Below are 27,892 nucleotides of genomic sequence, written 5' to 3' on the forward strand. Positions count from 1 at the left end.
GAAGCAGGCAAGCAGGTAGGGCGCCCGCCCACCAATATCCGGGTCTCGGCATCTGGGGCCGCCCATTGAGCTGCGGACGCCGCCTCTTTTCTGTGACGGCTCGGGCAGCCGGCGGAGCGAAGGAGGCTGAGGCAGCAACTTGGAATCAGCTGAAGCAGGTTCTCAGGGGGGCTGCCTTGGCGCGGAAGAAGAGCTGACGCTACAAACCCCTGCGCAGGTGCCCGCGGCGCTCCAAGGAGGAACTGGGTGTGTGGGGCACCTGAGGGTCATTCTCCCCAGCTTCCTCTGGGGCTCGGTTCAGGTCCTGCCTGTTTGCCGGCTGCTTGCTCAAGGGAGGCGAAGCGACTGCCCAGGTCAGTTCCTACTTCCTCGCGAGGGCTGTTTGTTTGCAAGAAGGCTGCATGCGCCCCCCCGGGTTTGAAGCACATCTCCCTCCTGCACGCCCCCCCCCCACCGTGCCAGATTTACGTATAAGCTAAAGAAGCTATAGCTTAGGGCCCCACTCTCTTGGGGCCCCACTAAAAAATTTCCACTATTAATATACTTCTTCTTGATTGTATTTTAGTTCAACAATTAGTTTGATAAAATGCATATTTTGTTATGTGCAAATGGCTTTAGATACCTATTAGGTCCATAACTTGCCATATAGCATATATTCAACACAAAAAACAGGGACAATATAAAGGGCCCCATTACCTTCAGTAGCTTAGGGCCTCATCAAACCTAAATCTGGCCCTGACGCCGACGCCCCCCAAATTCTGGGAACTTTAGTTTTCCTAGCCCAGAGCTACAGTCCCCAGCACCCTTTAGAAACTACAGTTCTCAGGATTTGTGTGTGGTTTAAATGGGTGCTGTGCTTGCAAGTAACCCCATTAGCTGTTATCATTTCACTCCTCATCAACAATCATTTACTTCCAGAGTTTGCTGAAACTGCGCAACTGCTATCTAGTTACAGAGGTCAGCCTTCACAGTTGCCCTGTTTCTCCAATGCCAGCTGCCTCTGTGACTCTCCCAAATAAAAACCAAAGTTTATTGGAAGTAGATCTCATCGGTTTCCAACAAAATTGGTACGTAGAAGACGGGACCATTCAGTTGTCGTGTTTTTCTCAGTCGTGCTGAGCCTTGGGTTCGCTCTGACTTTTCAATTATATATTAGTTTTGTAGCAGACTGCATCCCAAAGGCTCAGGGCAGAGAATGCAGGTATTAAAAGACAATAGAAATGCGAGCCACAGCTCTGAGCAAAATTAAGTGCACTTAATCATGTTGCCTGGTGCTCACCAATTATACTATTGATTTTCTCGTCCGTTTGTTAGCTGAACTCTGAAAGCCAACCGGAATGGCACATGTCTTTAATACAGAGCTAGAATAATTGCTAGTTTGGGAGTGGATCGGGAGTGATGATGAAATTGATGAGGATGATGCAAAACAAATACTAAAGATATGCTGAGCTTGGTAGTACCATGCAACAATAAGGGCAAAGTTCAAATGGGTTGTTCTTCAAAACCCAGATTGGTTTCGAACAATACAAACATTGCTTAGAATGCAAAACAGCCCCATTATGCAATTGTCATATGAAGCTGCCCCACATTTATTTCTATGCAAGCATGTTCAGGGTTGTGGCCTAAATGCCTCTTAACCAAGAATCCCTGTATAACTGGTTTGTAAATGAAGCTGTCATATCTCTATAGCCTACACTGCAGTAGCCAGGAATTTCACATGCAACGTTGTAAACCCAGTTTTCTTATGGCTTTTATATCATTTCAGAAGAGAAAAGTCATGCCTTATCCCGAAAGCAAAAAAATATTATTTGGCCTAATGGCAGGGGCTGCTGGAATAACCTTGGGCCTCATTTGGTATCGAAAGACACAGAAATGCAGTAAAGCCATGTACTTGCCTACCTTTTTGAATTCAGAGGGCAGTTTTGACTTGGTAAATTTTCCACATGAAACTTATAACGAACAAGGAACTGTGATGCTATTGCAAGGAAGGCAGCTGCAGGTACTGGAAAAAATGAATGGTTTAATAGCAACTGTGGAAGAACTTAAGAGAGAAGTAGCATTTCTGAGAGAAGCAATTCCAAAGTTGGAAGAACTTGTCCGGGATGAACTCCAGGGGAGAACAGATTCTCGCAGGAGCAGCCCTTTGCACAGAGGAACAAAGAAGAGGAAGACTGAGATTGGCAAAGGTGTGTCAGATACCAACAGTTCTGAAGAAGCAGAAAGTGAAGGCGGGTAAGTATTTACGAATTATTTCAAGTCTATCCCAACCTCTAGTAATTACACATATATATATATATCACTATTTTGAGTGTAAGTAATTTGCAAATCCACTCTCTAGATCATGGCTTGTTACCTTTACCTGTAGTTATCCAAACAGCAGCTCCTGGTTCAGTTATAATGGCAATTTGCCATTGGAAACAGAAGCAAATGTTTCTGATCTCTGTGGCATTGCTGAAGGAAAATGGGAGTGGGATACGAGTCTGAGGCTCAGTCGCTTCAGGTGAAGCTGTGGTGGGAAGTGTTTAGTTTTAAACCAGAGCTTGCTGTCCACCCCAAGGCAGCGGGGGGGGGGGGGGAGCAATATTGGAAATCAGTAGCAGGTAAGCTGCATTCTCAACATTTTATTAGTACTATTATTATTTATTACATTTGTTAGTTGCTTTATCTTGCCCAAGGCAACTCAGAGCAACCAAGAAATCCAGCCAGTTTGCATTGCATGAAGTAGCCCAAAATCTTTCAAATATCAGTATATTTTAGGAAAGCCTATGGCAAAGGGATGTATTTGTATGATTGTTTTCAAATATTACGCACTAGTTGCGCTCCTTGGTTTGCTTCAACTCCAGAAACCTTTAGCATTGCAGCTGAGTAGAACTTGCACTTCTTGGTCGCCTCCCATCTTAAGAGCTGTTAACAATGGAAAATACAATTCCTTTGGTGAAACATTATCCCTTCTGCTTTTGTGTCGGCACTTCTGCCGATAATATCTAATACTGGATCGCTCCTGTATCACTTTCCAGTGCTGACGTTGCCTGGAAATGGTTTAGTTAATTCCAATTCACTATAAAATTTAAACCTACAGCAGTGTGCCTGTGCCAGAAATTCCACTCAGAAAAATATCCACCAGACTGTCATATCTGGTGTTGTAGGTGCATGTTGATGTACTATGTATTATTTATTTAATAGAAGGCATAAGCTGTGCCTTCCCACCTTGTAAAACCAAGGCAGTTTCCATTGATCAGTACAACTTTAGTAAGAAGGGAAAAGGTAATGAAGCATAGCAAAACAAACCATAACAAAGCAGACCCACTTAATAATAACCTCAGGGAGAAGAGATTGTGAAGTAGCTCTTAATTTCAATGGAACACAAAAAAGACAGCCTTAACTTAGATAACAAAGTTTCTGTTCATGCTTATAATTGTATCATAACCAAGCTAATATGTAGTATTTGCGTAGATACATTATATTGGTGTTTCTGTACAATTATTTATCAAATAAGTGCTAATATTTAATTGAGTACCGAGAGTGGATCACTGAGCTTGTGACAGCTCTAGAAACACACTTGCCAAGACTCCTTATTCTGCCCTCTCTTTGCTGGATTTGCTTCAGAGTAAGTGGATTCAATTTACTGTTTGTTTGCTTCCGTGCTTGCTTGCTTGCTTGCTTACTTGCTCATTTGTTCATTCATTCATTCATTCATTCATTCATTCATTCACCAGAGGGTCACAGGGTGGTTTTCAGTATAAGAATACATAACATAACAAACCGAACAATATCCCTCACACACAATTTAAAAGGCAATTTTAGTTAAATCAGAAAATAGATTAAATTAAATCACAATTTACCGTATTTTTCGCTCTATAACACGCTCCCAACCATAACACACACATAGTTTTCAGAGGAGGAAAACAAGAAAAAAAATATTCTAAACGAAACAGTGGATGTATGATTTTTGTGGTTCATGCTGTGGCCACAGACATGTGATCTGGCGGTGAGTTTGGGGTAGCCCAATGCAAAATTCCTGAGGATCCATGTGGATCCCTGCTTTGTAACCACGTTTTTGCACCACTGCGGCCCCAGGCAACAGTGGGTGCGTGATTTTTTTGGTGCAAGCTGTAGCCATGGACATGCTATGTGATCTGATGGTGAATTTGGGGTGACCCAGTGCAAAAATCCTGAGGATCCATGTGGATCCGTGCTTTGTAACCACGTGAATGAAGGAACTGTCAGTAATGTATGGTATCTCCAATACAGTGATGAAGGAAGGGGGGGGGGAGCTCACACTTGTCCTAGGCAAAGCAGCCAACTCCTATAGGCCTAGGTGCCTTCACCCCCCATTAAATATTTGAGGGAGTCATCCTCCCCCCATGCTGATGGGCATTGCCGTTCATATAAGGTACCAGTGTGCATGCACTTTGTCTTGAGATCATTGCAGTCTGTGAGATGGGGCTTACCTGTACCTGCCCCCCCCCCCAATATTTTATTGAAGTTGGAAGAGGGAGGGAGGGAGGGAGGGAGGGAGGGAAGAGAGATGGAGAGCTCACATTTGTCCTAGGCAAAGCAGCCAACTCCTATGGGCCTAGGTGCCTTCACCCCCCCATTAAATATTTGAGGGAGTCATCCCCCACCCCCCATTGTGGTATGTGAGTGGGGCTTACCATAACACGCAGACACATTTCCCTTTACCTTTTAGAGGGGGAGGGAACTGAGTGTTATGGTGCGAAAAGTACGGTAATCAGCCAAAGGCCTGATTATAGAGAAAAGTTTTTGTTTGGCACCTAAAGATATGTAATGAAGGTGACAGGTGAACCTCCCTGGGGAGAGCATTCCACAAACAGGGAGCCACTGCAGAAAAGGCCCATCCTAGTATTGCTGCCCTCTGGACCTTTTTTGAGGGGCCTCAGATGATAAATTATATATATATATATATATACACACACACACACACACACACACACAATATATATATATACAAAACTAATAAAAATGTATGTATATATACACACACATACATTTTTATTAATTTTGTAACATATCAATTCCAAAAGTCACATAACTTAACTTCTTATCTTACGCAATGTTTTAGACTTCCGTCAACACCTCTGATGATTTTTCGTTCTTTATCACTTATTCTGCATTTCTTAATTTCTCTGTTACTCTTAATTGCTGTTAACGAATAATTCTCCTCATAGTCTTTCTTGCAATATTTATAATAGTCCTCCTTACAAAACTTATTGCAGTCTTGATGTTCTCCTCCAATGCATCATGTTTCAATAGGACCGGTCTGAGAATTGGCCACTAGAGGGCAATCATATGAAGGTCACTGCTTTTATCTTTGTGGGAGCATTTTTTGTACAGTACACAATACATGGATGAGTGACTGATGGTGTCAGTTTTTAACGTGCATTACGCCAAACAAATATTGAAATGATCCATACAGGTGACAACCTTTAATGATTTATGTATAAATTACAGAAAAGAAAAGCGGGCAACTGAAATGCTGATTGTAAAATGTTTTCCTTGCTCAAGTTGCTTGGTTAGTTTTTAAATATATATTTCAGTCTGTTGGTGTTCCATGTGCTAATTCTTCAGAGCACTGACTAGAATTCACAGGCAGAGGGAGAAGGAAATGGAGAACTCCCAGCTAACTTCATTCAGTGGCTACATTCCCCAACCACTCCCCACCCCCAAAACCCTTTCCCTTCCTCGTGGCTCTCTTGGGATCCCCAGAAGTGTGGAGAGCATTGAGACCCTGCCAGACCTGCATAGATGAAAGTCAAGCCAAATTCAAGGTGCAGAGCTTTGGGTTTGCCTAGAAGTGTTCTCTTGACATATATGACCTCCCTTTGTTTGTAATCTAAGCTGGGAAGATAAACTATGAATTACAATGTCTCCTCACTTCCCCACTCCCTGTCTTGACTTGATTTTGTCTAGCGTTTGCAGAAGCTAAAAAGTGGTACTTATGGCATGCAGGGGGGAGTGGGGGTGGGACCCCACTCAAAATTGTTGCAAACTTCTAATAAGAACTCCAAGAATAAGTACTCAATGCATCATATGAAAACTTCTTGATGCATTAATTTTTATTTGTACAGCAAATCTTGTAATATCCATTACAAACTTTTCAACCTTGTGAGAACAAGGCCTTGACAGAGTGTTTTTGTTTTTTAAGCCTGGAACTGTTTTCATTGGCAGGAAAGAGATAACTTTCCTCATCTCAAGGTCTTGGTGATCAACGTTGATCGCTATGCCTATAACCCTTGAAGGGTATTTGATGTGGTGCCGAAATGCTGCTAGCAGCAAAGTAGATGGTATCATGAAGGAACTTGTAATCCCACATAGTAAATTTTTATCTTTGCTATTGCTCAGGGTCTTAAAGCACTTTCAGTTGGTAGCTTTCAACAAGTGAAATCTCCTTTGCTCTCTAATTTAAAGCATAAACATTGCACCAGAAACAAAAGGAGTGGGTAGTATGCTTTGAAAAATGCTTATCGTTAACATTTCACTGCATTCAGACTAAAGTTTCACTGAATTCGGTCAGTGACCGAAGTAGTATGCTGTTTTGACATTGGGAAAATGCTGCTTTAAAAACCCAGTGGGTGCATAGAAGGTAACAATGAAAAATTGGTTTTTAATAGTGGTATACAGTAAAAGCTGTATACAGTGGTATACAGTAGATACTTTAGCAGTTAGAAGAATACATTTTAGCAGATTTCACTTATACATGCAGTGCCTCAGAACCCAACCCCTGTGTAAATGAGGAGTTGCCTGTATTCTGCAAAAGCACAATTGATATTACAAAGTATGGCTTCTTCTCTCTCTCTCTTTCTCTAATTTACATTAACTGAGCATAACTGGTAAAATTGTTAAAGTTGCTAAGACTGCTGGCTTTTGTCGCCTTTAGGAGACGTTAAGCTATTCCCACCCACAAAACCCTTTGTGTTTTAGCTACATTACAGCTCATACTGACACTGAAGGTGAATCTGAGGAAGAAAAAGGATGGATCAGTTCTTCCACATCTCCTCTGGCACCTGAAGAGAAGATAGAATTATTTAATCTTCTACAGAATGCGGACAGGTTGCATTATGGTTCAGACAATGAGAAAAGGGAGAGCTTCAAACTGCTGCTTGAAAATGAGGAAAAGGTATAAAGGGCCCATGCCATGCAAACACTTTGTACTAAAAGCTATAATTCAGTGCGCTATATGTCATTCTCTTTAATGTTTATGTAATGTTAAAATTGGGACGTGGGTGGCGCTGTGGATTAAACCACAGAGCCTAGGACTTGCCGATCAGAAGGTCAGCGGTTCGAATCCCCACGACGGGGTGAGCTCCCGTTGCTCGGTCCCTGCTCCTGCCAACCTAGCAGTTCGAAAGCACATCAAAGTGCAAGTAGGTAAATAGGTACCACTCCAGCGGAAAGGTAAACGGCGTTTTCGTGCGCTGCTCTGGTTTGGCAGAAGCGGCTTAGTCCTGCTGGCCACATGGCCCGGAAACTGTACACCGGCTCCCTCAGCCAATAAAGCAAGATGAGCACTGCAACCCCAGAGTCGGCCACGACTGGACCTAATAGTCAGGGGTCCCTTTACCTTTACCTTTTTAATGTTAAAATTAAAGGAGGTACCGCAGAAGGTGCCACAGGAAATTATTACAACTCAGTCCTTGCTCTGATAGAAGAATTAGATTTTCTCAGCCACAAAATGTTGTGGCTGGAACACTAAACAAATGTGACATTCCTGCAGCATAATCTCTACTTCAGCGGAAGGCGCCTGGATTTTGCACAACAAACTAGCAAAAACTCTCCATTTTGTTGGAGGGTAACTGGAAAAAGATTATTGATTTGCAGTGGCTGTTTATTTCAAAGCCCTATTTGTTGTTCCTCAGAAGTATCTGGAAAGACCAACAAAAGAAATCAGTGGCTGAATAGAATGAATTAGAATGCAATAAGCTTTAATATGTGCAGAATAAAAAGTGAGGGCTAGCATAACAAGCATTTTAATTGTGGCAAAAGAAATATGTGGTGAAGGCAATCTAATGTGTTCAAATTCTGTTTATCTGTTTATCAAATTCTGTTTATCTGCAGTATAGAAATCATACTGGCTTTCTTTGGAGGCTTGCCCGAGCTTACGGAGACATGTTTGCAATAACCACAGAGGCTGAAGAAAAAAAGGACTATGCATCCAAAGGTCAGCTGAGTTATGTAATGAGTTTATAATACCAGAGGATTAGGTTCCCCTGCTCCAGCCCTGTGTTTCACTTGGGGGATACTGGAGCCAGCAGAAGGGCTGAGCAGTGGCGTAGCGTGGGTTGTCAGCACCCGGGGCAAGGCAAGTAATTTGTGCCCCCCGCTGCACTGTCCCTCCCCCAGATAGTCCCTCGCTCTCTCTCCGCACTGCACCGCACGCCTGGCACCGCCCCCCTCCACAGTGGGCGGCGACCCGGCGGCTCGGATCGGATTCGCACAGCCAGCACTGCAGTGAGAGAAAGTGAGTGAGCCAGGTAGGGACAGAGAGCTGCAAGTGCGAGCGTGCCCCCCCCAGATGTTGCGCCCGGTGCGGCCGGCACCCCCTGCACCCCCCACGCTACACCACTGGGACTGAGCACCAATCCTTTTTAAAAACTATCATGATAGGAGTTTTCTCTTCATACCTGGGTTGTTTTTCAGTTACTAGACACAGTTCTAGACATGGTTACCCATGTCCCACTAAAATAACTGAGACTTGTTTCAGGGCAAACATGGTTAGGATTAGTGATAATCGTTTTAAGCCAGTTAACCTTTGAACTGGCTTTATAAAGTTCAACATTGTCCATTAATTATTATTATTTTATTAAATTTATATACTGCCCATCATTCAAAGATCACGGTGTGGCTCACAAACTATAACTAACTATGGTGGAACCATGGAAGCCGAATGCCTGTGAACTCGAACGTTTCGACTCCCGAACAATCGAAAATCGGAAGTGATTGTTCCGGTTTTCGAATGATTTTCAGAAGCCGAATGTCTGGCACGGCTTCTGCAGCTTCCGATTCTGCAGCCAATCGGAAGCTGCGCCTTGGAAGTCGAATGTTTTGGAAGTCGAATGGACTTCCAGAACAGATTCCGTTTGACTGTGAAGGTATGACTGTATTGTTATCTTTATATTGCATAGCATGTTCTTCAGCTAATTTGGTCAGGTTTATTGTTATATCATGAATAGTACTTTTATGTTCTGTGATGCATCTTTTGCAGGAAAGCTTGTGAGTGAAAATGCTGTAAACCTGGATCCATCAAGTGCTGAGAGTCACCAGTGGTAAGTCTGAAGGACTTGGATCCATCAAATCAAATCTTTGTTGTTACAGCCAACGACCAGTATTAAGAAAGCAAGAAGTAAATAAACACGAACCACGTAGAACACATTATCCAAATGTGTATAATAGGGTAAAATAAAATCAATAAAAGTAACATAAAATAAACTAAAATAGGCCACACTGAAAGCAATACAGTGGAACCTATACTTATGATCATAATCCATTCCGGAGGCCCATCCGCTGGCCAAAACCAGACACTAGTAGAGGCGCTGTTGTGCGCGTGCGCATTCGGCGGCAGCGCTTTTCTGCGCATGCATAGACAGTGGCAGCCGCTTGTGCGCACGCGCAGATGGCAAAAGCCGCTTCTGCGCATGTGCAAATTGTGGCAAGCCCAGTGTTTACTTCTGGGTTTGCCCCGGTCGCAACTTGGAACTTCCGCGAGAAGAGGCGGATGTAAGCTGAGGTTCCACTGTAGATGCATTTTGATCTGAAGGGAGTTAAAAGGACGTAAAATGCATCTGATCATTCTGGGAATTAATAAAAAGGGGTTCAATAGATTTGATCTTTCCAGAGTTATAGGGGCACTTGCATTCAGACTCTCTTCCCATTTAAGCATATCTCCCCCCAAAGACAGCATCTTCAAAAGCAGAGACATCACCTTGCCAACAAAGGTCCATATAGTTAAAGCTATGGTTTTCCCAGTAGTGATGTATGGAAGTGAGAGCTGGACCATAAAGAAGGCTGATCGCCGAAGAATTGATGCTTTTGGATTATGGTGCTGGAGGAGACTCTTGAGAGTCCCATGGACTGCAAGAAGATTAAACCTATCCATTCTTAAGGAAATCAGCCCCGAGTGCTCACTGGAAGGACAGATCCTGAAGTTGAGGCTCCAATACTTTGGCCACCTCATGAGAAGAGAAGACTCCCTGGAAAAGACCCTGATGTTGGGAAAGATGGAGGGCACAAGGAGAAGGGGACGACAGAGGATGAGATGATAGTGTTCTCGAAGCTAGCAGCATGAGTTTGACCAAACTGCGGGAGGCAATGGAAGACTTGGCGTGATCTGGTCTATGGGGTCACGAAGAGTCGGACACGACTAAACGACTAAACAACAACAACCCCCCAAATTGCTGAGGGAAGCACATTTAGGAATGCCACTGTGAAGGCTCTGCAATACTTTTGGACCAAGAGACTTGAATTCCTATTGATTGGAACAAATTTCACTCTGTCCTAAAGTGAAAGTGTGGGGAAGGACCTTAGTCCCATGGAGAACACATGTGGGACATAACAGAAGGTCCCAGCTTCAATCTCTGTCATCTCCAGGTAAGACTGGAGAAGATTCCTCCATCTGAAACGATGGAGGCCCACTGCCAGTCACTGCTAAACTGGATGGACCAGTGCTCTGACTCTCGTATGAGGCAGTTTCCTATATTCCATCTCACTGCATTTTGTACATGCAGAGAATGTGTATACACACACGGGTGGTAGGAAGTCTCAGCCACTCACATCTTCCCAATACATACAGGAAAATATGTGCAATTATAACACGTGGGATCCACATGTGTTGTGGATGTTCTTACCTACATGGAACTGAAATGCTGCCTGTGTTATACAGCCTGTATAGCGAACTCCTTGTGTTTTCATCTAAACGCAGAGAAAAGGAGGAAGGACAAACAAAGTTTAGAACCTCTGTAAGATCAGGGTCAGCTCACAATGTTTTGGCACCTGAGAAGGGAAATCTAAATGACATATTGTAGTTAAAACACAGCCCAAAATCAATGGTACCCCAAATCTAATGCTTCACTTTGCTTCTTGCTAGAGTCAGCCCTGTTTCAAAGTAACGGAAACCTGAGCAGTGGCTTTTGAGTTACTTGCAGATCCCTAGCTGGGCCATTAGGTGGCGCTCATGGCTCTACTTTCTCCCTGGCTTCCTCCTATTTCAGAGCCAAGATGTTTTTATTGTGATTTCACAGTCCACCAAGGTTGCCTGTGCTGCTGACAGCTACGAGACTTAAGTGAGCAAGAAGTCTCCCTGTTCATGAGGTTGCAGCCCAAATGCCTCTTGATGACATCCATACATCTCCACCCTTCCCTTTACTTGCAGTTTTGCAGTTGCGAGTCATGAAAGCCCTCTTGTCTGGAAGCACCCTAGTGCTGCTAATCATTGCTCCTCAGTTGTAAGCTAATTGCAATTGACTACCTACATTTCAGGGATGTGCAATGCTTTTTGGTATGCTCAGTTCACTATGTTCTGTCTGCACTGTGGGTGTGGCATAGCCACGTGGGCAGTGTTCCCCTTTTTGCACTTTGTTGGTAGCGACACATACACCCTTCTATGTACACTACGATGCTGCATAGTTTATGCTCCTCAATGCCATTTTAGCACCCTGTGTTGTGTGTGTGCCTGTGTGTGGTTCTTACAGTTTTTGAAGTAGCGCAATTGCAAAATAAAAATAATTTGCTTTCAAATGTTTGCCGCACAGCACCAGATTGCAGCTGAGCTTTTATTTGAGTAAACATGATTACAGATCAGTCTGAAGGTCCATTGGATTTCACCTTAAAAGGCTCGATCTCTGCTGTATCCAGTTTCACTGGACCTAATCAGGTTTCACAACCTGGTTAGAAAACTTGCCAGCTTGATTTCTCCCTGCTTGTTAGTTGCGCCATTCTACCATAGCTCAGTTGCATTTTTAAAAATTAATTAATTATTGCTTGCAGCAAGTTTAGAGTGTTACAGTCAGAACCTATGCATCCTGTGTTTGGAAGTAAATCATGCTGCTCTTAATGTAATCTATGAATCTAATTACTAACTGAAGCAATTCATTAAGGCTATGAACCAGTGGATCAGGGGTCAGAACTTGATAGTGCAGAGCTTTTGACCTCTATCTGACCACATCAAATTGTTGTGAAGTATTGTGAAATAGTGGGTGGAAGGTGAGGGGGGGTCAATATTGAAAGAATTATAGCGTTGTCAGTCACAGGCTAAACCAACACAGGTGCTGGTTTTAATGTTTAAAATAATATACAGCTTGGGACCAAGATACTTGAGGTTGGATAATCTCACCCCGGTATACATAAATTGATCACTATGCTCTGCAGGTGAGATTTTCCAGTAGTAGTAGTAGTAGTAGTAGTAGTAGTAGTAGTAGTAGTAGTAATAAATTATTTATACCCCACCCATCTGACTGGGTTTCCCCAGCCACTCTGGGCGACTTCCTGCAGTATATTAAAAACACAATAAAACATCAAACATTAAAAACTTCTCTAAACAGGGCTGCCTTCCAATGTCTTCTAAAAATCAGATAGTTGCTTATTTCCTTGACATCTGATGGGATGGCGTTCCACAGGGCAGGCACCACTACTGAGAAGGCCCTCTGCTTGGTTCCCTGTAATCTCACAGTGAGGGAACTGCCAGAAGGTCCTCAGTGCTGGACCTCAGTGTCCGGGCTGAATGATGGGGGTGGAGACGCTCCTTCAGGTATACTGGGCCAGGGCCATTTCGTATCCTGTAGATGCTATCTTATCAGGAGATAATTTCTGCACAGTGTAGTAGTCGGGCCTTTAGTGTTGCGTGTCGAGGTCCCCAGGGCCACCCCAATAACTCACACACCACACAGAATTTTTTGTTTAAGATTTTTGGCATAATTTTGGCCACAACTTTATTGAAATACAAATTTGTGAGTGGTTGCTTAGGCATTGGTTTCGACTATCTGCCCCCACCATGGGGGACAGACTGACATTCCGCACGATGCGAAAGTCAGAATAGGGGAATACACTTGAGGGTTACGCGGAGCAGGGAACCTGCCCTCACCCCAAATGCAACCAGGAGCTCATTGCTATGGCCCGAGCCCCCTTGACAGAGTAAACAAGCAATAGTTAGCCCCCAATTCCTTTAACGGAACCCCATGCAGCAGCAGCATTAGAGGGGCAGGCACTTAACCACTTCCCCTCAACCAACCAAACCATAAACCAATGCCTAACGGTCGAAAAGAGGAAGCCCTAGCCTCGTGCAAGGAGTTTTAGCATTTCTGGCTGTCAATCAACAAATGGCAACATTAACTTCTTCCCAACAACAAGGGAAGCCCCAATCGCATCAGTGGCCAACGAACAATTAGCCCGCCCCCAACTTTGGAGTGTCCTGGCGGTCCCCACCGCAACACGTGCTCTCCATGAAGGAGAACACACTTTGTAGCACCTACCCTTCGGAATTTCATTGCCTTGCAAAATAGAAAGGCCCTGTCTCTATTGTTTCTTTCAGTGCCTCTTCCAGCAAGTTGCCTGAGCTGAGATCTTTTTCGCTCTGCATCTGTGTTGCAATTTTTAAAAAGAGGTTTTTAACATGTTTTGTTGCTTACTGTTTTGCAGCCCTGGGCTCCTTTAGAAAGAAGGGTGCTTTAAAAATTCAATAAACAAATAAAAATTAGGTCTCATCTAGAGACATGTATGTGACATTACTTCTAGCATTAATGCTCAGAAGGGCCCTTTGCTACAGCCATGTCGTTTTCTCTGTGTGTGTGTGTTTTTAGGGTGAAATTTCTTTTTTAAGTAATTAAAGTTTGTGCCCCTGAAGAACGGCAAAACTCATGTAGCTCTTTAAATGAAAAATTAAGTGAGAAATGCCAGTAATGCTACCATATTCTCTTCCAGTAATGTTCCCTTTTTAAACACAGATATTTTCTTCTGTTTCTTTGCTCTTCTGTTCCCAAACTCACTTGGCTCCTTTCCCTGAGCCTCCACCTCTCCTACCTGCTCCCCTGGCTAATTTCTTTCCCTGAAATGGATATGTAGTTTGTTTCTGTACTTACCTTCTTCCATGCTGCCACATATACAGTGGTACCTCGGGTTACAGACACTTCAGGTTACCTATGCTTCAGGTTACAGACTCCGCTAACCCAGAAATAGTACCTCGGGTTAAGAACTTTGCTTCAGGATGAGAACAGAAATCGTGCTCCAACGGCGCGGCAGCAGCAGGAGGCCCCATTAGCTAAAGTGGTTCTTCATGTTAAAAACAGTTTCAGGGTAAGAACAGACCTCCGGAACAAATTAAGTACTTAACCTGAGGTACCACTGTATCTTTGAACTTGCTTTTTATTTACAAGGGGGGGGGGGTGAATGTGCAGCAAATGTATACCTCCCCTTCAAAGGCTCCCTCCCCCCTTTCTTATTGGGGGCAGATATGATTGCAACTAGCGTGACTTTTGCACTAAGAAAAATAAGCAGCTTGTTATTTGTCTAGAAAGGCCTTTACATGTAAAAGTATCACCCTTAACTAGTTTAACCCAGCACCTTTCTTCCCTTGTCACGCACAGACTTGGAGATACTGTGAAAACCTGGGATTAGCTTGTTTGCATTTCATTGTTTTCTTTTCTAGCTGCAATCCGTTTAGCTATGGTATGCTGAGTTTATCTGATTAGCACCTAATGAGCCAAAGGGTTTTGGAGAGAAAATGTTGCCTGCATTTCTGCAAATTATGGGAATTTAAGTTTGTAGTACCCTTTTCGCATCCAAATAGTTGAAATTCCTTTATCTTTCCTGCTTAGGGCTGCCAACACTCTTGATTATTGCTATTTGAAAGGCCAGTTTTGAAAGATCTTCCATAGCATCGTAAATCATCTATTTTGGGATACCCTGAATTTATTCTATAAGGAAAATACAGAGTAGTTGAAATCTGTGTTGCTCTGTCCATGCACTGCTCTATGCATACTGATGAGAAAGATGTTGTCCTAACTCTTCTTGCAGCTGTCATAAGCCACTTGTGGTATGAACCTTGAATAGTGTATAAAAGCAGCTGGAGTCAAAACTGATTCAAAGCCATCAGGGTCAGGACTGACAATATAAGGATGAACAATTTATACCCCGCACTTCTAGTTATTTTGTCTTGGCATATGGGATCTACACATTTACTCACTTTTGTTGTCGTTTAGTCGTGTCCAACTCTTCGTGACCCCATGGGCCAGAGTACGCCAGGCACTCCTGTCTTCCACTGCCTCCCGCAGTTTGGTCAGACTCATGTTTGTAGCTTCGAGAACACTGTCCAACCATCTTGTCCTCTGTCGTCCCCTTCTCCTTGTGCCCTCCATCTTTCCCAACATCAGGGTCTTTTCCAGGGGGTCTTCTTTTCTCATGAGGTGGCCAAAGTATTGGAACCTCAGCTTCACAATCTGTCCTTCCAGTGAGCACTCAGGGCTGATTTCCTTAAGAATGGATACGTTTGATCTTCTTGCAGTCCATGGGACTCTCAAGAGTCTCCTCCAGCACCATAATTCAAAAGCATCAGTTCTTCAGCAATCAGCCTTCATTTACTCACTAGTTATTGATTAATCAATTAAGGCTATGGTCCAAAGGACACTCAAGCAGTAAGTCCTATTGAACTTAATGGGACTGACTTCTGACTAGTCCACATCCTTCAGATGGCATTGCACACGAACAAAGCTATTGTTTTGAACAAGAAAGAAACCCTTCTTTGTTTTTAGATTATGTCCTTACAAGTCGCGGCAGTCATTATTTTAGAAGAGACATTCTGCCCTGTGTGAGAGAGGAGAACGAGCGCCTCTTCTAAAATGAAACACCACTCCTGTATTTTTTGCACTGAAAATTATTGAACAATTACTTTAAAATTCTTTAGTACTTTTTGCCCATTAAAACGCTTAAATGAAATAATAGACTAAACATTACAGCTTTGCTTAAAAGATTTGGATGGGCTTTAGTCAGTTTTGACTACAAGCTACATTTAAACTGGTTTTGCCTCCGTGTTTTTCCTCGCATGAGGATCTTAGCCAGGCTGGCATTATTGCGATTAAAATGATCATCAATGTTTTGATATTTCTCTCTCTTTCCTTGCTGCTTCCTGTTCAGGTTTGCAATGATGTGTGGCTACATGTCTCGGTTTGAAAGTGTGCAGAACAAAATCAGAAATGGCTATCTCTTTAAGGTATGTTTTTGGTAGCTTTGTTAAGCTGCTGCTATTATTAAATTACTTCCTCCTGACAGCTTTGAAGACAGTGTTTAGAGTAAAAGTAACTGCCTGGGGCACATGCTTCAGTGCCAGGATTATGCTGAGGAGATGAGATTATTTTTGTATGCTCCTACCAGACATAATGAAGTAGCTTTCAAACTGAAGAAGATTTAAGTATGACTTTGTGAAGCAGCCGTTCAATTTTTGTACTGCTCCCAAGTCTGAATTTCCAAAGAACAGCATGAGACGGGGAAAGAAGTGCATAATTATGTGTTTGTATAAAAAAAAAAACCTCATTTACTCTTGGTTTACATTAAAACTCTGAGGTCTGCTTTTGTCTGTTGATTCACTGCTGATGGAGTTTAAATGCAGGGCTGCTACTGATTTTAATTAAAGCAGTATTTCACCCTTACTTGGTTATTGATAAGACATTACTTGTTGTATTCTAAACTTTAGAGTTAATAGGCCATGTGTGTTGGATAATGCTTGTTTGAGGCTTCTTCTTGATACAAAGATGACTTTGGACAACTGTATTTACAGAGTGCCAGGACAAAAGGGAAATGTTCCACTTTGTGAACTTGAGCCTATAGCCAGGCAAAGAAAAGTTCATTTTGGTCTTCTTTCTTACAGGAGCATCTAGACAAAGCTATTGAGCTTAAGCCGCAAGACCCTTTTTTATATTATCTAACTGGAAGATGGTGCTATGAAGTAAGTGATCCTCAAGTCCTTTTACTCAGCAGAAGCCCTGTGAAGCTTACTTAAAATTGCACCATTGAGCAATTTTACTTCTGTTTTCTGAGAGGAGTTGAGTGTGTGAAGCTTTCTGTTAGAGAGCCATGCCACCTAGCCTAGTATGCTCTCCGCTGAGTGGCAGCAGAATCCAGACTCTTCTGCATGCAAAGTTCTGCCACTGAGCTCCGAGTCTATCCTAATGAAGTTTGTAAAGTGTGCCTGTGGCAGGTGATCTGTTTTATTTTATTTAGAGGATTGATCATTTGCTTTTCAATTCAAAATTCTCAAAGGGACAAAATTGAATACAATATAAAAACAGCAGAATCCAAGCAACCAAGAAAATACAAAGGGGCAAGTTGCAACTGCTAGAACAAAACAAAACAAAACACAAAGCAGTAGGTGCTAAACATGCACTTGAAGAAGAGGAAGACGAAGAAGAGTTTGGATTTGATATCCCACTTTATCACTACCCGAAGGAGTCTCAAAGTGGCTAATATTCTCCTTTCCCTTCCTCCCCCACAACAAACACTCTGTGAGGTGAGTGGGGCTGAGAGACTTCAGAGAAGTGTGACTGGCCCAAGGTCACCCAGCAGCTGCATGTGGAGGAGCGGAGGCACGAACCCGGTTCACCAGATTACGAGTCTACCACTCTTAACCACTACGCCACACTGGCTCTCAATAGGCAATAACTTGGATCTGGAAGAAGAAGCTGGGTTCCAAAGCTTAAGGGCAGGATGCATCATGAGGCTGACAAATATGGGACCAAGGCCCCACCGTCCTCCTTTCCCTGGGAAGATGTCTGTCTCCCTCTGACGAACATAGATGAGCCCTAGCTCACCTCTCCACTTGAAGTTTCAGAGTACTGTGTTTCTAAGCTGCTTTGAGTGCCTTCAAAACCCTGAGCAGCTACTGGGAAGATCATTGCACCTTCCCCAGCTCCAAACTAGACTGCAGGTCTGAGGTTTAGACTTCTAAAAAGTAGCGGAACAAAAAAAAAAAAGTAGCAGTAGTATTCTCTTCTTCATACCCATATTTAGTGTTAGGATATCTTTTCAAAAAGAATGTAAGCTTTAAATCTACCAAGCATACTTCTTGGTACTTCTTGGACCTGAAAGCCATTAGTAATAAAGACATAAATATGCCAGACTTTCCTGTTCTTTTCACAAAAGAGAACATGCAATTTATGAGTAGCATCTCTGTTTCATGTTATTTAACTTTACCTTGGACATCGCCCTACTTTGAGACTGAAATGGTATCCAAGATAAGAGAACTTCATATCCAAGTTGGAAAGGAACCAAAACACTGAAGATAATAATCTTACTCTTATCAAGTAATCTAGACAGAATATCTCAAGAGAGAAAATTATACGTGAAGCAAGGAATTAGATGAAATCTGGGATCAATTAAAACTCAGGGAAGCAGAATTCCATACACTATGTTAATTGCATAGGCAGACAATTGATTCAGTGCAGCCATGGAAAAAACTGATTCAGAGACACTAGTGTGGGCTGCAGTACATTTGCTTTCATTAGGACACCATGATCACTGTGTTTGGTTTGGATGGGGGCAAATAACCGCTTTACATATATAGATTTTATGGAATGGCATTGGGAAAATTGTCCCTTAGCTTAACCTACCTCTCAGAAGTATGGTTAGGTTGCACTGAGCCTAATAGTGGGGGGAATAATGTAATAATAAGGCATTTTCCAGAAAGGACCCAAGTTTGAAAATTGTCTTGGCTACTTTGAGGCCAAGTACAAAATTGCACTACTTGGGAATTTGCAGGGGGGTTTTTGGGTTTCTGTAAACCCCACTGCCACATCCACCTCTTTGTAGTAGTGGAATAATTTAATGTGTACTTGCACATCACTTGTTCCATCACAGTTTTCACTGGCATCCCCTCAAAGTTCCCTGGATAACCTTGGGTCAGTCACATTCTTTCTTGGCCAAGCTTCCTCCACAGAAGTCTTGTGAGGATAAAATGGGATAATCCTGCCCTGAGCTCCTTGGAGGAACTGCAGGATACAAATGTGACAAAGAAATACAGTGGTACCTCAGGTTACATACGCTTCAGGTTACATACGCTTCAGGTTACAGACTCCGCTAACCCAGAAATAATGCTTCTGGTTAAGAACTTTGCTTCAGGATGAGAACAGAAATCGTGCTCCGGCGGCGCGGCAGCAGCAGGAGGCCCCATTAGCTAAAGTGGTGCTTCAGGTTAAGAACAGTTTCAGGTTAAGTACGGACCTCCGGAACGAATTAAGTACTTAACCTGAGGTACCACTGTAACATGTACAGCTCTGATATAAAAAGAAGCATTTATTTATTTTTGTACAATGGCTTTTGTTCTAAAGAGCAAGAAAGGATATTCCTAGACTTTCTCTATCTGGCAATATTGTATTAATAATGAAAACCCCAAAAGGCCTGTTTTGAGAAATCTCATTTATAAAGGTGTTAGAAATTCTTCTGGACATATTTCCCTTTAACAGGGGCTAGAACAGAAAGTCAAAGCCCTGTATGCAATTGACATCATACATTTTTGGTGTTCCTTTAATTTTGTTGGAGATTATATATAGAAAGGTACTAGAGGCAAGCCAAGCAGTTCCTTTTTTGGGTACGAAGGCTTGTTGAGCAGTGAAAACCAAACCCTAAGCCAGCCAGAAATGAAACTGAAACCCTCAACGTCAGTTCTTATTAAATTTTGTAAAGAAACCTGTATAGTGCCAGACACATCTCATTCTTCTAAGCTCAAGCCACAGGTTTTAAGAAGCTAATTATAAATTCCAGAATGGAAAAATTAGAAGTCCTATGACATCACAGCTGAACCTTGTGTGGGATCCATCAGTGTACAGAATTATGAGTGTATGTATATTGGAATTTGGGTGGTCCACATGAATATTATATAAGCAGTATTTCCCCTCATTTTATTCTTCTGTCAAGCCATATATGCTTCGTCTGCATTAGCTGAAATTGATGCTAATGCACAAGTGTTCCTCCACTTCCAAGAAAGCAAATGCTTGCCCACAACTGGCCTTACCAAAACAACAACAACAACAACCCCAAACTGCTGGAAAGTTTATTTTAAAGTTTGAAGTGTCCATTTATTTGGTGTGGTTTTTTTTAATAAAAAGGACAGTAACATTTCCCTTAAGAAAGAAAGTAGGAAGAGGCTTTGAGAGTGAGGCAGGGAGGTCTATGTGCTTGCTACTTCCTATGTGATGCTAGTTTTCATCCTAGAAGTATATTTGCAAGTCATTCCACTAACTAACAAAATATGTTTACATAACCTGTAGGGAACTGTATTCTTTGGGGGCGGGAGGAAACCACTAACAAATGAAGAATTTGAATGACACATCTACGGTGAAGTTTGAATATGTGTGTTTGTATACACCCAATATATAATGTTGACCAACGTGAAGTGAATTCTACTGTCTTCACTGGGACTTCTCCTTAAATGTGGATTCTTGGTGTGCCGTGGTGTTGTTTTAAATTCCTGCCTCCCCTCCCCCTTTAGACCAAAAATAAAAGCGTTTTTCTCAGGAGTGTATCCTGAGATACAGAGGTGGCCATCTTGCTTATTTGTGAAAATACTTTATTTATTTATTTATATGCCACTGAATGCCAAGATAGCTTCTCAGTGGTTTGCAAAATGTAGACGCTATCCATCTGAACAGGTCTGCTAGTGGAAGAACTTTTAACTGTGCAACAGAACCACCCTTTTCCCTTCCCACATGTCTGCTTATAAATATGCACCAGGGGCTGCTGGGGGGACCCCTGGAACAGATTCAGTGGGTGTTGGAGAGAGGAGAGGATGGAGACGTTTCATTGCACAACTAAAGGTCCTTGTGCTAGCAATGCTGCTTAGTTGGATATCACCCATAGAAACCAGTTGTACAACTGAGTAGATCCAGTATGGAGCTTTTTTTTCCAGGGTTGGTTAATTTGTTTTTCTTGAAGATAGCTTATTATGGTAATTGGCTTGCAAAACAACACTTTGTTTCATTTCCTAAAAGCATCTCTGAAACAACACTCTCTCCACCCCTTCTTCCTGCTGTTTCCAAAGGTGGCTCAGTTGTCTTGGATTGAGAAAAAAGTAGCTGCTGCTGTTTTTGGGACTCCGCCAACTTCAACAATTCATGAAGCTTTGCAGAATTTTCTTAAGGTAGATACTGTTTCCCCCTCCCTCGTTTCTCTGCAAAAGCCCACCTACCAAGTGGCTGGTGTTCAAGAAATTTGCTCAACAAGTTGTTCTCGGCAGCTATAAATTCAAAGCTCTTCTAAAGGCCAAAGATTTCTGAAATGATATCTGTAGAGGAGTAACTGCATGCATCTGCCTAAATTAAATTTAATTCATCTGCTGTGTCAGCGTTTGTTGGGATTTGGGCTGCTTAAAGTGTAAAACACCTTAAGGTTCATATGGAGAGCTGTTTATGTGAAAGTTGCACCTGTTAGAGCTTTTGGCTTGTGAATAGGATCCTGTTTGAAAGAAACCTGGCATGATGTATTGTGCAAGTTGCAAGCTGTAATTTGCAGGTTCTGCCCGGAATAGATGGGCAGGACCATCCACCCAGTGCCACGCTGGTCCTGCTTTTTGAGCTGCAAACTGCGTTGTGACTGGGGCCATTTTAATTTAACTTATTCACCTCCTCAAGTGCCCCCTCACTGAGTCTGTGTCCCCATGGGTCCCACAGTGCCAAATGTGGTACCTCAGTGGCTGAGTTCCCTGCCATTCTTTGTTCCACACACTCTGGGTTAGTGGTGGCAAGCACTCAGCTGCTGGGTTCACCATTTCCTACTGTGCTGCGTCTTTCTGTACCCGGCCTGCTATTGCTGCATGCCTGGCAGATATTTCACTACCACCACCAAGTGGTGTAGCCCCTAGGCCTAAGTCCAGGGCTAACAGTGCCACTGTTTCTGGGAAGATCTTTGTGCTTTATTATAAATATTCCGTTGACTTTGGTGTTCTTGCTGTCCTGTTCTTCATCTTTTTCTCTTCTTGGTCAGGCTGAAGAACTACAACCTGGATATTCGAAACACAATTATGTCTATTTGGCAAAGGTAAGTGAAACTAGTCTGCTCTCTTCCTTTAATATAATGCAGCGATTTCTATTAACTTAGGTACCTGGTGTGATGTTTTCCCTCCTCTCTCCTGTCCAGTGCTACAAAGATCTTGGCCAGAGGACCAATGCGCTGAAGTTCTGTGACACTGCATTATCAATCTTGTCAGTCACCAAAGAGGTGCGTCTGAAGCCCCATTGAAATGTTATTTATTTATTGGACTTGTATATCACCCTTCATCATAAGATCTTAGGGCAGTTCACAAGATAAAAATGCAAGATAAAAATAAATAGCTAAAAGAAAAAAACAACAAAGCAATAACCTCCCCCTTCCCACAGACACATTTAAAAGGCTGTAGACTATTATTCAGCCAAAGGCCTTGTTGAAGAGCAATGTTTTTGCCTGGCACCTAAAGATATATAATGAAGGAGCCAGATGAACTTCCCTGGGGAGAGCATTCCACAAAAGGAGGATGCCTTCTTTGGAAGCAGTTTCTGCTACCTCATCAGTCACCTAGGGATGTTATGATACAGTCATGTGTCACAGCCTGAATCATTAAGGTCTTTTCCATGCTATTGTTGGTCGTGATGATGAAGTACAGGGTCTGTATGGTGGTACTTGTCTTCTGCAGCTTTCATGTACTTTAAAGAGTGCCTGCAGAGGAGAGCTTCCTGGTACGTTGTACTTTTATTTCTGTAGAGCAGGAATGGGAAGATTGTGGCCATCTAAATATTTAACTCCCAGACCTTGTCAGCCCCAGCCCCAAGTGCTGCTACAGTTGTAGCTCCACTATATCTGGAGGGCCACAAGTCCCCAACCTCCTCTTCCTCTAGTGCTCTAGAGGAACAGTTGGAAACAAAACAAAAAAAAGAGAGAAGTCCTGTGCCCAAATCGTTATGAAATATGGCAGTTGCATGCAAAGTAGAAGGTGGCTTGTGACATCCCCAGTGTGACTGATTGCAGTAACACATGGAAACTGCGTAAATCGAGTAAAAACTAATATGATGAAATTATGTTTAAGCAGAGGACTATCATAATAGTAATGCTTATTTTAATGAGGAACTGGGTGGCATGCAGTGCAGTTAGTCACACTGATCAGATGAGCTGTGACTGTCTGATTTTGAAGTTCTGCATTAGAGTTGTCATAGGCAATTCAGTAAGCAGTCTGGAGCGTTCCTTAAGGCTACGAAGCCCAACGTCGGAGGCCCACCATGCAAAACGTGCTACAAATGCACTTAAATATAAGATGGGTGGTATTTTTTTTTTTGCAAGGCGGAGGAAGACTTGATTCAGATAAATTATATCTCATTTACTTACGCAAGAAGTTTGAAATGTAGAATTCTGTAGTGCAAGCTTTGGGACCAGTGCTGCAAGCAGGTTCAGGTGGGGAAATTGTCTGGCATCTCTTCCTGTTACTTGACAGTATTTTGGCAAAGATTTGCAATGACTATAATAAATATATTTCAAGGCACTGATACATAATTTCTTGGTTTGGTTATGTTGCCTTAATGTTGTTGAAAGAACTATCAAGCAAAAGCTTGCTGTGGACACATTAATTATGGAGTTGGATAGATTTCTGAAGTCTTCCCGGATCTCCAGTCCAGTTCATGCTCCAAGATAAACTAAGAGGTCCTTCACAGCTCTGTCTGCCTAGCTTGAGATTTCATATCCTTCCCAAGTGGCTCATTCTGCTATAGAATTCCTATGAGGTTTACTAACACTTACCCTAAATCTGTTATACTGCACTTTAATCCTACAGGGCACATTTCAAAAGTCTCCAAGACTTTAATGTGTCCACAGAGTTGTTGATTCCTAGGGGTTGCCTGGTTTTTCTGTGTATTGCAGGGTGCTCTGCATTTTATCTCTCCAGCTTGTAATGTGGTCTTCTCAGTGGTGACCCTCCAGTTGCAGAATGTTCTTCTTGTAAGGCAGGCCAGTATTATTCTCCCCATATTGCAGTGGGGATGGGAGGACCAAGGATGAGTGAAAGTAGCTTACCTAAGGCCATCTCATGATATCATAGTGGAGGTGAGGCTTCAGATAGCAGTTTCCTGGCTAATAGTTGACATTCTTAGCCATTATGGGTCACTGACTCTCAGATGTAATGAGATTACGCTAACAAACCATGACTTGTGTGAACATAATCAATGAGCCTGAACACTCCGTCTTCTTCTCTGCTCAGCTGCAGAGGAGATTTATTTGTTTCTTATACCTCAGTGTTCAGTGACATCTGATCCAGTTGTTTTGAACATCCTGTCGACGTCTGAACCAGGCCTATTTCTTCTGTTCCCCTTCTTGTTTTACATTGAGTTAAAAGTAGTCAATATCTCTTTCCATTGTTTCTTCTTCTTATGACGAAACTACCAAGTCACTGGAGATTTGCATCAAACAGCATGTTGCCTCTTCTTTTTTGCTGTTAGCTAGAAATGAACTCACTGTGGGAATTAAAGTTCCTATAATCGTATCTGCTGTTGGCCAGGAAGCTTTCGTCAATGGATCCCGAAATATCACTGCCCGCTGTGTGTTAACAACATTGCAGAGCTAGACCCTTTTCCAATTATCTTTGTGTGTGCCTTGTCCCATCAGTCTGGTGGTTGGGACTGGTGATTCCCAGAGTACAGTGACTGGGAAGCAAGCCCAATACACCTTGCATAAAACTGAAGACTAATTCATGCATATATCTGGCTGTGTAGGATACTGCTTAAAATAGAACCAGTTCATTGCAGCTCCAAAAGACCAAAGCAACTGTTCCATGCAAGTGTCTGTGCAGTACTGGTGTCCTCAGACACAGCATCACTAAATTTGCAGTGGTCATAAGTGCCTCATGCTGCTGTGGAGCCACATCACACAGACAACTTGCTGCTTGGAGATGTAGCGTCCACAGGGTTCCATTTGAAATGGTCATATGCAGACGAACTGAGCTTTGTAACTATAGAGCAGTGACTTTGTGGGAGACACCAAATAAATCAAAATGCAATGCGATCGAAAACAACCATAACTATTGTAATAGACTATATTTGACTTCTAAATATATGTGTTTGAAGGGCCTAAAAATGATGATAATGTAAGCCACAAACGTCAAGCCACAGGAATGCCTGGGTTCACTTAAAGTCTTCCAAAAGGTGATGACTGGAGGATGAAAACCTTTATTAGTATCCGTTAGAATGTAATGTAATGAATACTTCAATGCAGGAGGAAGTTGGAAAGGAAAATCATTGTATCAGGTTAGCCCCCCACCCTTTGTTCAGCTTTCTACTCAGCTATTGCATAATGATTAAAAGGAAGAATGAACTAGTTATGTTTTCCTAGTCCACGAACACTGAAAATAATCCCTTGTTTTGATGCAGAAATTGGCAGTGGGTATAGAAGCTCTGGGTGGTTCCTCATATGCAATGTCCTTTTTTTCTTTTAGGATAAAGAAGCTGATGAAGATTTAGAAACATTGCTTCCGTCACTGAAACAGTGAACCAAACAACAACAACGCACTTTTCGTTATGTTTTTGATTGATACTGTGAAAGGCATCTGGGAACCCAGATCCGAGTTCTGAAAGCACCTATATGTGGGTTTTGTGGAGTTCAGTGGGGTTTATGGAAGGCTTAGAATTTGGGGAAACAGGGCTGAGATAATACCAAAGGGTTGTATCTAAGGCTGGCTTTGATCTAGTGGAAAGCACTTCCACTTGCACAAGATGATGCACCCAGATTCACCAGTTACCTACTTGCTGTGTCCTCTGCCTATCCCATAATATTTCAGAGGGTTTCCCAACCCACGGAAGCAGCTTTTGAGGAGGCAGGTGGGGGAGTGGGTATGGAACACTGCAGTGGATAGGGGTGGGATAGGCAAAAACCAGGTGCCTCTTGTGTACAAGCAGAAGCGTTTTCCATTATTACTACAAAGCCACTGCTGGGTGCAATCCCAATAATAATCCCAATACAATCCCGATAATAAAGTCAAGGGACAGGTGGATCTGTCAATTTCAGTTTTCTAAGTTTCTCATTTTTTCGGTCTTCAATTCAGTTCTCCACATTGTGGCAGCACCCTGCAGGATCCCGCTCCACTTTTAAATACTAAGGGAAGGAGAGCGGTACCTTAAATACTAAGGGAAGGAGAGTGCCAGCAGCCAGTGTGGTGTAGTGGTTAAGAGCGGTAGTCTCGTAATCTGGGGAACCGGGTTCGCGTCTCCGCTCCTCCACATGCAGCTGCTGGGTGACCTTGGGCCAGTCACACTTCTTTGAAGTCTCTCAGCCCCACTCACCTCACAGAGTGTTTGTTGTGGGGGAGGAAGGGAAAGGAGAATGTTAGCCGCTTTGAGACTCCTTCGGGTAGTGATAAAGCAGGATATCAAATCCAAACTCTTCTTCTTCTTTTAGTGTGAATTTCTCCTCACAAACACAATTTTGTATGCATAATTTTGACTAACATCCATACCTTTAGAAGCAGTTTCCCCCAATACATTTATGTATGTTATTGTTAACCGATACTCATTTCTATGCACACTTTCTCCTAACATATGCATTTTTGTAAATATTGTGCAATTGGAAAACTGCACTGCAAAATTCATAGAATTGCTAATTGTGAAGGATGGCTGTGTTTCAATTCTCCTATTGTTCCAGAAAGTGCAATTTCGGTATGTTCCCCTTTAAATGTGAGCTGAATCTAATTTCTTCCCCAACCCTAATGAAGTCTAAAACCTCAGGGAAAAAAGTCATTGGACTGGATTACTTCAAGCCCATTAAGAATGTAGCAGTTACTCATGTGCAGCAGGTATCATATGCCTGCATTAACACATTTCTTTACACTAGACACCCATTCAGCCACATATTGTTGGTTATTCTGTAAAAGAATTATCAGTCCACCAGTGGAGTCCAATCATGTGACTGTTTACTGAGAAGTATGACCCAGCAGGCTCTTCTTATGTTCTTATGCTAAGTAGGATTGCCTTGAATGCCACCCCAGACTCCTGTTCAAATGGGTTTGTTGAGGCATGCCAACACTCCCAATTCTCCATATGGTGGCTGGTTCACATGAAGCCTTATTTGTGACTGCACAACATCGCCATATGTCTCAGGCATTGCCCTGTTTTGACTGGGCTGAAAAAAGTGCAGCTAACTCTGGAATTGGTTTTAGTTTTAAATGCTGCTTTTTCTCCTTGGCAACATATACTCATGGGCTCTCTGTAGCAGAACACATCCATGATCACCTCATTCCTTTTACAGTGCTACCTCGGGTTAAGAACTTAATTTGTTCTGCAGGTCAGCTCTTAACCTGAAACTGTTCTTAACCTGAGGTACCACTTTAGCTAATGGGGCCTCCCACTGCCGCCGCGCCGCCGCCACGTGATTTCTGTTCTCATCCTGAAGCAACGTTCTTAACCCGAGTACTATATTTGGGTTAGGAGAGTCTGTAACCTGAAGCGTCTGTAACCCGAGGTACCACTGTACAGACTTAATCTGCAATGAATAAGTTGTGCTTTGGGGCCCTTAGGTGAATGTCGCCAAGGAAATTGAAACATGGAAATCATGCATTTGTCTCTTTAAACACATTTCTACTAGTGTTAATTTGTAAGACTTTTCTGCAAACATAAAATCCACTGCTGGCAATGGATGTCTTGGTGGTCATTAATGGTCCTGAGAGTGACTAGGAAGCTTGTCTTCGTTGCCTACACAGTTATGGAAGGTTAAATTGATGTGCACTTGTTCTTTTCCTTTTTCTCTTGGAAAGTATGTAAGTTGTGGGAGAATTGCTCTTTGAGGCTGTTATTTTAATCTCTGGATTTTAAATAGAAATATAATATTTTATAAATCATGTATTTACATATTATGCTGTTCTTGAAACATCTGAAATTGAAATATTAAATGAGATTTG

General features: G+C 42.5%; 1 protein-coding gene across 2 annotated transcripts; it reads left to right on the forward strand.

Annotated features, from left to right (window-relative positions):
• Positions 1–77: 77 nt before the first annotated feature.
• RMDN2 (regulator of microtubule dynamics 2) lies at positions 78–27,892 on the forward strand. Of its 2 annotated transcripts, XM_083432250.1 has the most exons (13): positions 155–353; positions 919–1,067; positions 1,766–2,232; positions 6,943–7,138; positions 8,077–8,179; positions 9,224–9,284; positions 16,138–16,213; positions 16,868–16,945; positions 21,032–21,130; positions 21,973–22,026; positions 22,126–22,206; positions 25,439–26,152; positions 26,398–27,892. In XM_083432250.1, exons 3-12 carry the CDS (start codon positions 1,778–1,780, stop codon positions 25,490–25,492), a joined length of 1,257 nt encoding a protein of 418 aa, XP_083288376.1. In that variant the 5' UTR covers positions 155–353; positions 919–1,067; positions 1,766–1,777; the 3' UTR covers positions 25,493–26,152; positions 26,398–27,892. The 2 variants fall into 2 exon arrangements, with proteins under 2 accessions (XP_083288375.1, XP_083288376.1); XM_083432249.1 differs by lacking the exon at positions 919–1,067 and having other exon boundaries at positions 78–353.

This window comes from Podarcis tiliguerta, assembly GCF_965153285.1.
Source record: "Podarcis tiliguerta genome assembly, chromosome: 3".
Taxonomy (NCBI): Eukaryota; Metazoa; Chordata; class Lepidosauria; order Squamata; family Lacertidae; genus Podarcis; species Podarcis tiliguerta.